Source organism: Mesoplodon bidens, assembly GCF_964165515.1.
Source record: "Mesoplodon bidens genome assembly, chromosome: 16".
Lineage (NCBI taxonomy): Eukaryota > Metazoa > Chordata > Mammalia > Artiodactyla > Ziphiidae > Mesoplodon > Mesoplodon bidens.
This window is the reverse complement of record NC_138173.1, coordinates 5,619,645-5,634,735: the sequence shown is the minus strand read 5'-3', so window position 1 is coordinate 5,634,735 and position 15,091 is coordinate 5,619,645. Positions and strand designations below refer to the sequence as shown.

Genomic DNA, 15,091 nt, shown 5'->3' with positions numbered 1-15,091 from the left:
TCATGGCTAGTACATGAGCGCGATGGCCCCTGCACTTTTCTCATCTGAACCCTTAGGATGGCTGTAACTGCGCTGCACGGGTCACCTTGGCCTCTGTAACCCGCAGGGGTGACCTGTGAGTCCTGGCTAACTGGCATGCTCCCCACACCCCGTTTCCCGTCTATGTTGTACATCCTTCAGGGCAAAAGCCCATACATAGTATTCTCCTCCTCTTCTGACCTTCTATTACTTGTTTATACCATACAGTATTGCTTTTGCTGTCGAGTGGTCACCCTAATACCGCCTTAGGGCAGCTTTTACTTTAACCGTCACGCTGCTTGCCCCGACATAGGCGTCTTTCCTGTAGCTGCAGCTCCTGTGCACCTCAAGAACAGGGGCCCGTGTGTTTGCATCCCCGGTGATTCAGATCGGTGCCACATGGGATAGAGGCTAGTAACAGTCATTACGTCGGTGTCAGCTGTCTGTCTTACTGGAGGGGTGGTCACATGTGGCTGCATGCTGACCCCGGGTCCAGGGAAGTGAAGCAGGTGGTTTCTGCACAGAGCTCCTGGGGCTCCTTTCTTTCCTGGTCAGCGCCTGCAGGTGTAGGTCTTCATCACCGGCACAACATAAGGAAGCTCAGGACAAGCACACATTGGGTGCTTCAGAATTCATTTGGGGTTTTCTTTGTGTTGAATTCACTTTAGAACCTGTGGTGGCCTCACCGTGAAGAGCAGCTCAGCAGCTGGGCGATCGCCCCTCTCCTTGTTCTGCTTCTTCGTCGGGGTGCTCGTGGTTTGCACCCCTCCCTGTGAACACACAGCCCGAGGGAAACACCCGTCCAGCGGGATTTCTCCCTCACCTGTTATTCAGGACAAAGTATACGACCCAAGAGGTTTTTCTCAAAACCGTGTTACGGAGGAAATCGTGGATGTGTTTAGAATATAAATGAAGAAAATAAGCAGCAATTTTGAGAAAGAGCAGTAAACTTGGAATAATATTTTACCGAATAAAAATACCAACAACCCAGATCATTTCATTGTGATTTGAGGGGAAGTATATAAATCTAGGGATATTGATTTGTTTACTTTTCATTTTTCAACGTACTGTAAATATTTGATGTGCTTCACATTTGTTCCTAACAGAATTTGAGATAGATTTTCCAATAAAGTATAAAGATGTGAATAAGTGATAATGAATTTAAAAAAAACAATTTGGTTCATATGCCATTAACCAAGCTGGGTCTGACTTTTGGAATTTCAAACTAACTCTTCTTTTCTTTTTAGGTTGCCTCTTGGTGCTGCCTTGACCGTATTTGGCACCCAGAATGCTTCATTCTGTGATGGTCTATTAATAAGGTTGCCTTGCTAGAGTTTGGAGCAGGGCCCCAGGTAGGTGGCTTTTATCATTATATGGCACGGCTTTCAAAGTGATCACTTATTCCAGCTTCTAAATAATATAAGACATGACGTTAAAAGCTTTGAAAAGCCTGCCACATAATAAGCATGCCACTTACTATTTTAAGGTCCATCAAAATGTGTCATGTTCAACAGGACTTCATTAATAGTTACAGTCTAATGGAACGATTGGAATCCTGGCAACGAGCAGGTTTTCCTTACCTTGCGCACAAAACGCAGAGCTGCTGTAAAAGCTTACTTGTCCATGTTCCCCAAATCACCCGCAGATAAACTCTTAAACTCTTCCCTCTCCGAGTCTTGCCCAGCGTGATAGATTATCCCGTGGTACCCCCGTATCTCTTTCTGTCCACTGGGAAGGGTCTGGTTAATTCTGGGCACGTGGGGAGGGGAGCCCGTTCCGCTGGCTGGGACACGGCAGATGCTAGAACGAGGGCCTCAGTGGGACAGCAGCAGTTTGCTGGCCTTGTCGGAAAGAGGACAACTCAGGCTTCTAGATTTCCCAGCCTGTAAGGTGCAGCTCAGTGGCACAGATCAAGGTGTAGCAATACTCGGAAATCCAGGCCCACGTGGATTTGGTACCAGGTAAGTTTGTCAGTGAGACCTCAAATACAGGATGGAGGTTGAGGAACCTGGGCCCGGGCCAGAGGATGGGCTCGAGGCCCTGCACTCCACCGACGGTAGGCGGGCAGCACCCCAGGAAAGGAGGCTGCGGCCGAGGCTGAGAGCCAGGCAGGAGGGTTTCCCAGTGCAGAGGGACTGAGTTCTGATCGGATAAAAGGCCCATAAACTGAGCTGGTTGAAATTCTCTAATCTCAGCACACTATGAAGAGTAAGCATGAAAATCAAGTCAGAATAAACTTGTAGTTGTTCGTATGTTGTAAGTATTTTTTAATTATATATGAAGATGTTAATGGTTTTTTAGTGTTACGGGTTATGGATTTTTTTCTTTTTCTGTTTCATTGTAGTTTTTACGCTCTCTTGTAATGAAGCTGTTTTTGAGCAGTTAGAAACAGAAAAAATGTTTTCATTCCTTTTACTTAGCCAACTCTGTTTATGTAGATTCTCTCCTTTTTCATTTCTCTTGTATCTGTAACTAGTCAAAAATTTTCTCTGCCATTTTCAGTTTTCATCCCCCCCCCCCATTTAATATCACAGGAAGAACATCCTCTTTAAAGATTTTGAACTTTACTTTGTTCCTTTTTCTTTCCCATAAAACCATTCATTTCCCAACAATAAATCATAACGGGTACAGGTTCCATGTGCTCGCCGAGCTATGGAGCAGAACATTTGACAGCAGATACGTTCTGAAAATCCAGGCCACCTGAGTGCCGCCCAGGGGGTGCCCTCCCCGCCCGTCGGGTCCCCCGCGGGCCTGTGAGTGGACATGCCCACGTCTCCCTAGCTTTAGACACCCACGGCCTCCCAGGGGCTGCAATGCTCCCCTAGGTTTCCACCCCTGTGCCAGAACTAACGGCTTCATCCTATGGGGTTTGTCTTCTCAGCTTGCTTTTAAATTCATTTGAGGTTTCTGGAACCCTAAAACATGTTTACCTGCTTGCTTTGATTCCTGAAATTCCTTAAAGGGATTATGGTGTGTTCCACAAATATTCATCCAGTGTCACCACAGGCCAGGGCACCATGCCAGGGATGTGGGGTGGCTGACAGTCTCCCTGCGGATGAATTTACAGTCCCGGGGGAGAGACAGGTAACTTCAACATGAGTTTTACAATCCATGTTAGAGGTAAAAAGCTCAGAGAGGTAGAGTTCTGAAAAACTTTGTTCTGAAAACAGTTCATCCTCACTCAAGTAAAATCAGTCAAGGAAGATAATTCTCGGTTCTCTTCTAATTGTGAGAGCGTGGGGGAGGGCACAGGTCCCCTGACTTGACAGTCTTGCCCCGAGCGGATCCCATTCACCTTCAACTCTGTGGGAGTCAGTAGGAGTGGTCTTGCCCTGAACAGTCACACGGGTGCAGCTTGGGGAGGACAGGGCGATGGCACACGGAGAGCCTCCCCTGGGTGTGGGTTCCTCTGTCCTCACGTTGTCTGGTGCTCCTGAAGATGTTACGCACACACCTCACAACAGTTATGCCTTGTCTCGTGTACCACCGCACGGGCCTACGTTTAAAGTGCGCTTGACTTTGAGATGGCTTGAAACTAGTTCTTTGCATGAGCTTTTGTAACTAGGTGAAACTTTCTTTCCTCGCCCCTCTTGTTTTATGGTGCGCTCGCTACCTCTGCCTCCTGTTAAGTGTATAGGTAGAGACACACTGAGTGTGTATGCTTGGGAAGGTCAAACTTGAAGCCTGGGAGATGCTATATCTGTGATTTTAATAGCATTAGGCAGCTAGCCATTTATGAACAGAGGCACGCCCTCCAAACGTTTGGGGTCCTTCAGTGTGAACATTTTTATAATTTGTGTCAAGCGTTTTTCTTAAAGCCCCAGGAATTTAAGGGGTCAATGGTAAGAAAAACATAAAAACAACTCATCATAATTTGGGACACATGCAGTTTTCAGATTAGCGGAACTGCGAGCTGCCTACCTTATAATCCTAGCCTGAGCACCAGTATTTTGGAAATGCTTTATACAAAAAAAAAAAAAAAAAAAAAAAAAGGAAAACCTCTAAAAATAGTTAACATGTGATTAAGCAATCTTACTTTGTATTCAGATGGAATTGCGATTCTTTGTGCTCTCTCTGTCTCTCTGTCTCTGTCTGTCTCTGTCTCTGGCATCATTTCTTTTGCACCATTCTGCTCTCATTTCCTGTTTGCAAATACTAATTGCCCATGTGAAGAGAATGAAAATACCCTGGTATACCACCCATCTGTAGTTTTCAGGGTTTTTTATTTTGAAATGAATATACAACCATAGGAGGAAAAATCTCCCACATAGGAGTTAAAAGGAAATGCCTAACTTCTAAGTTATGGATCCTTAAAAGCGCTTTTAAAAGAGAAGAAAAACTTTATAACCTAACATGACATTTTTGCTCCATAAAATAATTAACCAAGGAAAACATTTCTGAGTTGAAAGATAAAATGTGTTTGAATAGTCCATCTTCATCAGATTGTCTCTTCGTTTTTCTGGGGACGCTAGAAAATGAAATAAACAACCACCCCCAGGTTCCAGGTGGCCCCCAAAGGAACTTCCTTGTCGTGCAGATAAGAGAACTAACGTTGGAATTCATTGATTCCACTTTGGAGTTCATTGACTTTTTCCTCTTGGTTCCTAAAAGCAAATAGGTCTGCTACTCCTTTCACGTCTCTGTTGGCTTTCAGTATTTGTATATCAAATATAAGCCTTTCTAAATATTGTAAGGCTAAATTGCATGGTAAGTTTCAAAAGTTTTGTCCTAGAACTGCATTTTAATGAACTGCTCAAAAGTTGAAAATATCACATACAGTAATTCTAAAAAGGCATCCTTATAGTTGATTGATATCAGTTAACTACATCTACAATAGGAAGATACGTTCTGTAATTTTTGGTATTCCGGGTGTGAGTCATTTGGGTACCTGCTTACGACTTGGACGGGTCAGGTCAGGTGCAGCCCCGCTCTTTGCCATGTCTCCTGCTTCTGGGCGGGCGCTCTCCTCCCTCCTGTCCTCTTGCGGCACCAGCAGCCTCTCTAACTACCTAACCATCCAGCCATCCTTCCTGCTCTGTGACAGTCATGGACGCAGGCTCCAGGCATGTTTGCACTTCAGAAGTTTTTATTAGGAATGAATGTGGACCAAACTGATATTATACACTTGTACTAATTGATTCCTTAGCAGTAAGGTCAATCAGAGGATGCTTGTTTTCTGAAACAAAAGAAGTATTTTCGACAGCTTTTACTGCAGTTACTGTTGTTTTAATCTAAGGCCTTACAAATAGCTGTTAGGTTTAGGGAGTCCCTTTCTAGTGACTTATTCAGTGTGTTGGACCAAATTGTATCCACACTGTATTATTTTTTACTTGAACTTAGATATGTGTCTTCTGTCCTGTGTCAACTGTGGGGATTGAGCCTATAGTTCACTTCCTTGCTGGAAAGCACTTGCCCTGCTTTAATTATTTTCATTCACTCAACAAAAATTCTACTTCCTTTTATGGGAAACAACAGCGAATGAAACGAACACAGCTCCTGCCCCAGTGCTGCCTACAGTCTACTTTTAATGCTGTCTTAGATTATTATACTTGCAAGATATGTTTTTTCCTTTTATTAATAAGTGATTTTACAGACCTACAAAAATTGAATGCTGTAAAAATTTCCACATGATCATACAGGATCAAAGAAGTGTTCTAAGTGTGCCCTTCAGAATTGACTTCAATTATGTTATCGTGTTAATCATTTCTTTCGCATTATTCAAAGCTTTATTGTATTTTATACATGTAAATTAAAGTATTAACTACTGGTAAATTTCCTTTTGCAACCCACCTATTTACTCTATATGAAAAGCATGTTTTAAGCAAATGTTGATATTTTCTGAATTGTTTACTAATGGTGTTTTATGATTAGCATGAAGGAGAATAAAGCTTTGATTATGACGGCACTTGCCCTTAATTTGCAAAGCATATGCTTGAGTTTTAACTTAAGTATGAAAGAATTATTGATGCAGGTAAGTGATGTAAAAGTTCACAGCTCTTAGAGAAATGACTTTCAGAACTGTGAAATTTTAAGTACAGAAACAGTTTTAATTCAGGCCTGTTCTGTTGCCAGCATCCTCATAGGAATTCATTTTAGTAGACCCTCTGATGTATGATTCATTTTGCTTGTTATTTTTTTGTGTGAGTCACCGTTTTAGAATGTAAAACACGGAGATAATAAACCTGTGTGTGTGCGCGCACACACACTGTATCCCCTTTAATTATTGTTTTTGTGTATGCAAAGTTGCCCTAGGAAAAAAACGTCTGTTCTGGTACCAGCAAAAACTGGGCAGGTATTCTGAAGTGTTACTTCATCTTAGAGCAATTTGAAACGGGTAGATGTATATTTTCTATGTTGCTTCATGATTCTTTAGATCAAGACAAAGAACTTTAATTATTTGAAAAAGCATAGTAACCAATCTTCGATATGTAAAAAAGAAAAACTGGAGTACAACTTTTGTTGCAGACTTTTCAGAATAGTAGTCACAATGCTTTTTAAAAGTTTTTCTTAAAAATTTACGAACAATAAATGCTGGAGAAGGTGTGGAGAAAAGGGAACCCTCTTGCACTGTTGGTGGGAATGTAAATTGATACAGCCACTATGGAGAACAGTATGGAGGTTCCTTAAAAAACTAAAAATAGAACTACCATATGACCCAGCAGTCCCACTACTGGGCATGTACCCTGAGAAAACCCTAATTCAAAAAGAGTCATGTACCAAAATGTTCATTGCAGCACTACTTACAGTAGCCAGGACGTGGGACCAACCTAAACGTCCATCAACAGATGAATGGATAAAGAAGATGTGGCACATATATACAATGGAATATCACTCAGCCATATAAAGAAACGAAACTGAGTTATTTGTAATGAGGTGGATGGACCTAGAGTCTGTCATACAGAGTGAAGTAAGTCAGAAAGAGAAAAACAAATACCGTATGCTAACACACATATATGGAATCTAAAAAAAAACAAAAAACAGGTTCTGAAGAACCTAGGGGCAGGACAGGAATAAAGACACAGATGTAGAGAATGGACTTGAGGACACGGGGAGGGGGAAGGGTAAGCTGGGACGAAGTGAGAGAGCGGCATGGACATATATACACTACCAAACGTAAAATAGATAGATAGTGGGAAGCAGCCGCACAGCACAGGGAGATCAGCTCGGTGCTTTGTGACCACCTAGAGGGGTGGGATAGGGAGGGTGGGAGGGAGACGCAAGAGGGAGGGGATATGGGGATATATGTGTACATATAACTGATTTCATTTTGTTATATAGCAAAAACTAACACAACAGTATAAAGCAATTACACTCCAATAAAGATGTTAAAAATTAATTAAAGAAAAGTTTTTCTTAACAGTATAAAAGAGAATACACAGGTAATTTTAGTTGACATTTTAGTTAGGATTCCATGAATGGAAACTGTGTATTTATGTTTATTATACCAAGCCAAATAATAATGAATTCTAAACGCTTCTGGTTTCCTTTGTTTGGGGAAATAATTAGCCACTCATAAGAACTCAAAATAATTAGGCTGAATTTAGGGAAATTAACCATGACTTTGGAATTAATGTTTTGTGATAAAATGAATGAAAATGATATCTATTATTATTTTATTTCAAGCTGTAAAATATGTAACTGGGGTAATTTGTAGACTATTGTAACATTTCAAATCGAGAGACCTACAATTTTAAACTGTACTGAAACATTCTGACTCTAAAGGATTTTTATTACAAACGCCATTGAACAGTAAGCGTAAATAAAATTTTTATGGATGTATTTGAGATGCAATAAAATTTATATTGGTCAGGGGAAAAAAGAAAAAAAATATGTAAGTTTATTGTTCACTAGTCGACTTTGGTTTTAGATTTTTTTCTACCCAAATCACTATCCACTAAGACAGATATACTAGTTGTTCTTTTAACTGCTGTTTAAATTACTTAAAGTTTACTTTACCAACCGTCTTTATTTAAAAGAAGCTTTTAAAATCTTAAATGTGTTTCTGTTTGGGGATCGTATCGGCAGCTCTGATTGAGGAATAGGTACTGTCACCTGTTCTTGCCTTTTAAGTGCAATGACAGGATTTATCCACTCTCAGATTGGTTTGCCAATCAGCCCTTCTCCTAGAATGCAGTAGAATAAGAGTGACGTAGGGCACTAGCCCCTTCTTGACCACATTTATGCTGTCGAGATGTTCAGCTTCTCTGGGCCTCTCACCTTAAAATGGATATGGTGATAAAAGCATCCACCTCTCAGGTCCATTGAATTCCAGGGAGGTAATAGAGATGAAAACACCCTCCACTTGTAAGGTATTTACATTATCAAAATAACATAATGTGCAAAATAGGCTTTCGTGTTCTTAATTAGCCTACCCAAAACTTAGTATGTGCCCTGGGCAAGTAAGTATTTACAAAGTTAATTTTATTATTTTGCAATTTTGATGTGCAGAATTCAGTTCTTCCATTTATGCATGTCCTGTGCTTTACAAAAAAATGGAGCTTTTGCTTTAACTTTTTAAACATCCTTTATTAGTCTAAATTTTTATTTTTCTTGTCTTTTAAACTATGAGAATAATGCTGCTTTCACATATACCCTTAGTATTTTTGTAATGATGCTTGAATGCCCTCTATTAAATATTTTATTTACACCTCATCAAATTCTTAAAGTATGTGAAAATTTGATTTCGGGGGAAATTAATTAGATTCGTGTCTAGAATGTTAAGTAGAATTATTTTCATTTAACCTGTCATTGGTGAATCTTATTCTAACTCTTTGATTTGTATTATCCCTCTCAAGTTGTCATAATCATGGTTTCTGAATGGTCATCTTTAAACTATTCAGGGTTTACTGCCCTGTACTCTCTATAATAGATAATTCTGTTTTTTTCTGCTTTTTGACCATTATTCTTTTCACATTTACTTGTACAGCCAGAATTATTAGATTTTTTTCTATGCGCGTTCTTAGTCTACTGAGGATCATGCTACTAATAGCGTTTTTTAAGATATTTTAAGATTTTTCAACAATGATCTCTTAAAACCAAATGATGCTTTCCTCCTGACACCCCTTCTCCTGTAGCAAACCTATATTTAACTTCCCTTGCATGCTTTTGAAATCTAAGGAGCACAGAGTTATTGCTACATTTCAGCAGCGCTTGCAGCATTCTGAGAAATAAATTGGCGGGTATCGCAGGTAACACAAGTGTAGCCCAGAGAAGCCCACGTTGCACCGTCGTGTGCCGTGTGAGCCTGGGAGGTGCTGTCCTCTGGAACCTGCTGGGCTGCAGTCAGGCTACAGGTGTGCTCTCCCCGGGAGAGAACTGCACTTGTATCTTCCCAAATATTATTTAGCTTAATGAAAACTTGATCTGTTTGGTTTACAAATAGTAACCCTAATATCCATTTCTCTCAGTAGGCGAGTTAGGTTTAAAAAATTAAATTGAATTTGGGAAAGAAGTGGGGAGTCATTCAGCATCACCAAATGCCATTTATCTAGGTAATACTGTTTTACTTTTTGTTTCTGCCTTAATTTGGTCATGTAAATGTGCTTTGAACTAATAAAGATTTGCAATTGGTGAAAATTAATGCATGACTCTTCAGCAGAGTATGGAATGAAAGCATGTGTCATGAAATTGCCATTCTTTGATCCTGTATTTTCCATCACTTGCGGACTGGTTCCGTTTAGAGTGTAGTCCATTCTTATTTTTTGTTTCATAGATTGGCCAAAATGGGAAGGACTGGATTCCGCTCTCTTCCACGAAGAGTCAATGGAACTGGCTAAGATCAAGGTCTGACGCTTTTCCCATCTGTCATCAGGTATGCATTGAACAGAAATCACTATAGTTTTATGCACGTATCTTTAAAGTATTTGATTGCTATGAATATTATGAATTTGGATTTTTATTCAATGTTGAGCTCGCAACTTTATGTTTATCCTGTAGTTTTTAAATGCACCTATAAGTAATTTGAGTTTTGTAATATATTGAGATAAAAGATATTGTTAGCCATGAAAAAATTTCAGCTGGTCTTAGAAAAGTGTAATATTTGAAATCTGCAATTCTTCATTGCTCAGTCTGTACATCCAAAGATAACAGAATTCATTTGTTACTCCATATTGAGTATCACCAATTTTCATATGATCAAATGTTTGTTGTTTCATGGTGCACTTTTAGTACATTCTTATCAATAACTCAGAAGTTGTTATTTTTCTCAACTGGAATTCTCTGCCCAATTATGGTTGGGTCTCATAACACAATAATGGCAAAATCTGGCCAGTCTTTGAAATATTTTCAGATATTAGCTATATACAGGGATTTAGATACTTTGCATTCCATGTTGATTTTACAGTTGAAAAATTTATCAGCTTGTTTCCCACAGTGTTCTAAATAGGTGCACAAAAGCATCATGTTAGGAAATAAGAGAGTCAAAATTATGCTTTTTTCCTGCTTTGGCAGAATGCTTTATACCGATTTACAGTGTCATTACTGGTTACAGCAGAATAGCTGTTTAGATCTTTCTGAGAGAGGCAGAGAAGCTGTCTCTTGAATGAAAATATAACAGGAAAAGAACAAGTCCTTGAGATGCAGAAAAATCTAAAACCAGAGGGAACATACTGTGTTAGCAGTAGTAATGCCAGTTGCATTAATTGTGTTAATGTCAGTTTTAAATTGCAAAGGAGACTTAGGCAATTTGAACAGCGTGAAGCAAGGCCTTGCCTGTATCTACCTACTGAAGAAGAAAGGCTGTGTGAACCAGTCACCAATTAATTTACCCATATGCTGTACACTTTAATCAAATGAGTGGATAATTGCTATATTTTGCCTGTTTAATGATAGCCTCTACACTAAAATGCAATAGGATCTGTTGTAATGTACACTTAATTTTACAAAAATGTAGGTTAAATTTGGAGCTCCTGCAAAAGGATAACTGGAATCTGCAAAAGTCAGATCATCCATCTAGCTCACGAGGGCAAGTGTCAGTCTGATGCCAAAACACAAGTGAAACAAAGAAATTGGTTTTGTTTTCTGAATATATAATGAGAAATCCAATTGATTAGTAGTTGATGACAGTCATTTAGCCACATGCCAATTTTCAATTTAAAATCAGATCTTTTTCAGAGAGGTTGCTGGTATTATTTCTGTGTCTCTTAAAAATAAATACCTTGCTAAAAACTAGCATTCATGAACCTTGAGGAATCATTTAACTTGTTTATATCAATTGGATCTTTGGGGAGTTGGTTTCTTCCTCTGAGAAATACAGTTGACAATATTTCCTATCTCTTGTCCACAAATTTTCAAAGGTTTCAGTCAATTTAAGTTTTTGTTTAGGTAGACATACTCTTTGCCATACAATATATACATTTCCTCCTTTCTCACAGCACCGATAATGAATTGAAACTCTGACACACCTTTTACAACCTGACACACCTCTACACTGATGCATCCCTGCACAGGTATTGTGCTCTAAGCCACAAGGCCCACTGGTGTGCTCAGACTCACACGGGTCACAGGTGTGTCAGAGGCTGGTCCCCCAGCTCTGGCTCTTCCACTCACCTCGGGTGCCCAAAGAACAGCATCATTTTCTGTGATGTGAAAAATGGTGGGGAAAATTACTTCAGCCAAATCATTGCTTCCACCCAAGAGACAGGGAGCCATGATCCTCAGCTAATGTATAACACCAAAAGGTTTTACCATTTCAAGAATGCACGTTTGTTATGAAGACAAGTCATTTCTGCTCTTGACTCAGAAATCCCTCTGTATGTGATGACACTGGTATAAAGAATCAATTTTCAATTTGGGCAATGCGTTCAACTCTTTCAGGCCTCTGGTGTCTGTGCCTTGAGTACGCCTTCCCTGGACTAAATGGTTCACAAGGTGCCTGAAAGAGTTTTCGGCTGCTAATCTATATTTTCCTATAACACAGAGCGTGACTAGACCTGGCTCGCACAAATTATTACACAAATGATTTTTAGACATTAAAATATTTGCGGAAACATTTCTATGTTCTTAGCGAGATTTATGTTCTCTAGTCCCTTGTAAAAAGTGAAGCTTTAATAATGCCACTTATAGTATCATGTCTTGGTGCTTCCTGAGAGTTCCTGACTGCTTTCCCTGAGTACGACGTTTGTCAGGTGGGATTTCAGGGGATCTGTGAACTGTTCATTCTGAGCAATGCGTTAATATGTGTTTTGACAAATATAAAGAAGCCTACAGATATTACATTAGACCAGCTGAATCCATTTTATGGTTTCTTTTTTTTTTAATTCAAAAGCATCACATAGCAAATAAAACTTTAAAAAATTAAATCTAGTTACAAACTAGTTGTTTCTTATTTTTTTTTCCAGTCCCTTTTTGCTTTCTTTTACGACCACATGAAACTTGAGAAGCCACCTAAAGCTAAATCATTTAGTGGAGTTGGGCAGTTCCCAAGTGTCCAACAAGAAGGCCTGGTTTAGGCTGCGATGGCCACTGTCATTCCTGGTGATTTGTCAGAAGTAAGAGATACCCAGAAAGTCCCTTCAGGGAAACGTAAGCGTGGTGAAACCAAACCAAGAAAAAACTTTCCTTGCCAACTGTGTGACAAGGCCTTTAACAGTGTTGAGAAATTAAAGGTCCACTCCTACTCTCACACAGGAGAGAGGCCCTACAAGTGCATACAACAAGACTGCACGAAAGCCTTTGTTTCTAAGTACAAATTACAAAGGTATTAAACTCTATTTGTCTTTCAGATTCTATTTTCTATTATGTTGGCCATTTGAAGCCATTGTAAACGTATATATTTGTATCCACATCTTTCCGCTAATTTGCAGAGAGAAATGTTAAGTAGATTAGACGTTGGCTAGTTTTAGCATTCTAAGTCACAGACTTTGATGTGTTAGTGTTTTTGGATTTTTTTTTAATGAAATGCTTAATGAGAGTAGAATTTCCGTTTGTACAAAAAGAAATTGCAAGAAAAGGGTGTGGACATTAACGTGAGTATATTCAGCCTTGCTCGTTAACGTTTGTAATCACTAAAAACCAGTGCAAACTAAAGTGGCGACTTAGATGGCTCCAGCTCTGCAGTGTTTAGGTGTGGTAACTACCCTCGTGGCAGATGCATATTAAGTTAAAAGAGTGTCCGAGCCGAGGGCAGTTCTGTGTTAGCCTAGCAGCTTAGCTTCCGTTTGAACAGTGAGGTCGGGCGGTCTTTGTCATGATGCTGACAGAATATGTCTGTGTTCAAGGCACATGGCCACGCACTCTCCCGAGAAAACCCACAAGTGTAATTACTGTGAGAAAATGTTTCACCGGAAGGACCACCTGAAGAATCACCTGCACACACACGACCCCAACAAAGAGACGTTCACGTGCGAAGAGTGCGGCAAGAACTACAACACGAAGCTCGGGTTCAAGCGGCACCTGGCCTTGCATGCGGCCACGAGCGGCGACCTCACCTGCAAGGTGTGCCTGCAGGCGTTCGAGAGCACAGGCGTGCTGCTGGAGCACCTGAAGTCGCACGCGGGCAAGTCGTCGGGGGGCGTGAAGGAGAAGAAGCACCAGTGCGAGCACTGCGACCGCCGCTTCTACACGCGCAAGGACGTGCGCAGACACATGGTGGTGCACACGGGAAGGAAGGACTTCCTCTGCCAGTACTGTGCACAGAGGTTCGGGCGCAAGGACCACCTGACGCGGCACATGAAGAAGAGTCACAACCAGGAACTCCGGAAGGTCAAGACGGAGCCCGTGGACTTCCTGGATCCCTTTACCTGCAACGTCTCCGTGCCCATCAAGGACGAGCTCCTGCCGGTGATGTCCTTGCCTTCCAGCGAACTGTTGTCGAAGCCGTTCACAAACACGCTGCAGCTGAACCTCTACAACACTCCGTTCCAGTCCATGCAGAGCTCGGGATCTGCCCACCAGATGATCACAACTCTGCCTTTGGGCATGACGTGCCCAATAGACATGGATGCTGTCCACCCCTCTCACCACCTTTCTTTCAAATACCCGTTCAGTTCTACCTCATACGCCATTTCCATCCCCGAAAAGGAACAGCCGCTGAAGGGGGAGATCGAGAGCTACCTGATGGAACTGCAAGGCAGTGTGCCCCCCTCCTCCCAGGACTCTCAAGCCTCGTCGTCTAAACTAGCGTTGGAGCCGCAGATCGGGCCGCTGGATGATGGCACAGGGGACCTCTCCCTGTCAAAAAGCTCGATTTCCATCAGCGAGCCCCTGAACACAGCAGCGTTGGACTTTTCTCAGCTGTTTAATTTCATACCGTTAAGCGGTCCCCCCTACAACCCCATATCGGTGGGGAGCCTTGGGGTGAGCTCGCCCCAGGAGGAGGCACATTCTTCTGTGGCTCAGCTCCCGCCACAAACCCAGGAACTTCCGGATCCTGCCAGCACCATAGGTCTGGGTTCTCTGCACTCACTGTCAGCAGCTTTCACCAGTAGTTTAAGCACAAGCACAACGCTGCCGCGTTTCCATCAAGCTTTTCAGTAGGTTCCACGATGCCGATCCGTTACAGAAGCGTGTGTGTAGCCCTGCCTTAGGTGACCATTTTTATTTTAGTGCCTACTTTGAGACAGTATAAAAATTTCTGCTTCTGTATAGTACCAGTTTTCATTAAGCCAGCATAAAATAGAAACTGGCTTTTTAAATGAGCTTTGGAACCATTTGTGTTCAGTTATGTTTACCTGGGTATTTTGTCCTGACTCACTGCCAACTGTCACAATTTAAGATGATTTCTCATATAGGAAAGCCATTATTGGTAGTAAAGTCTTACCAACCCCGTGTTACAATTACTGTTAGATCTTAAATTTTTCATGTTTTGTCCAATAACAATGACTCTACCTTTTGACATTTGGCTCATTAAAAAATTTTGCAAGAGAGTTAAATTTTCTAAAATGTATATGAATGACCTGAGAGTTGTAAAATTTTGACTAGCCTCTAAATGGATTATTAATAATCAAAAGCTTCAAATGAATTAAGAATCCAGTCTGGGGACATGACATATGTTTCTTAGATAGACCATAATTTCAGGTCAGTATATTTTGAAGACTTGCTATCGTGTGGCTCAAATGTTTGCCATCTTTATTAT

General features: G+C 40.9%; 1 protein-coding gene across 2 annotated transcripts; it reads left to right on the top strand.

Annotated features, from left to right (window-relative positions):
- Positions 1-9,751: 9,751 nt before the first annotated feature.
- PLAG1 (PLAG1 zinc finger) lies at positions 9,752-14,523 on the top strand (the record flags this gene model as incomplete). Of its 2 annotated transcripts, none has more annotated exons than XM_081258440.1 (2): positions 9,752-9,829; positions 13,236-14,523. In XM_081258440.1, one exon carries the CDS (start codon positions 13,240-13,242, stop codon positions 14,491-14,493), a length of 1,254 nt encoding a protein of 417 aa, XP_081114566.1. In that variant the 3' UTR covers positions 14,494-14,523. The 2 variants fall into 2 exon arrangements, with proteins under 2 accessions (XP_081114566.1, XP_081114565.1); XM_081258439.1 differs by lacking the exon at positions 9,752-9,829 and adding an exon at positions 12,474-12,715.
- Positions 14,524-15,091: the final 568 nt, after the last annotated feature.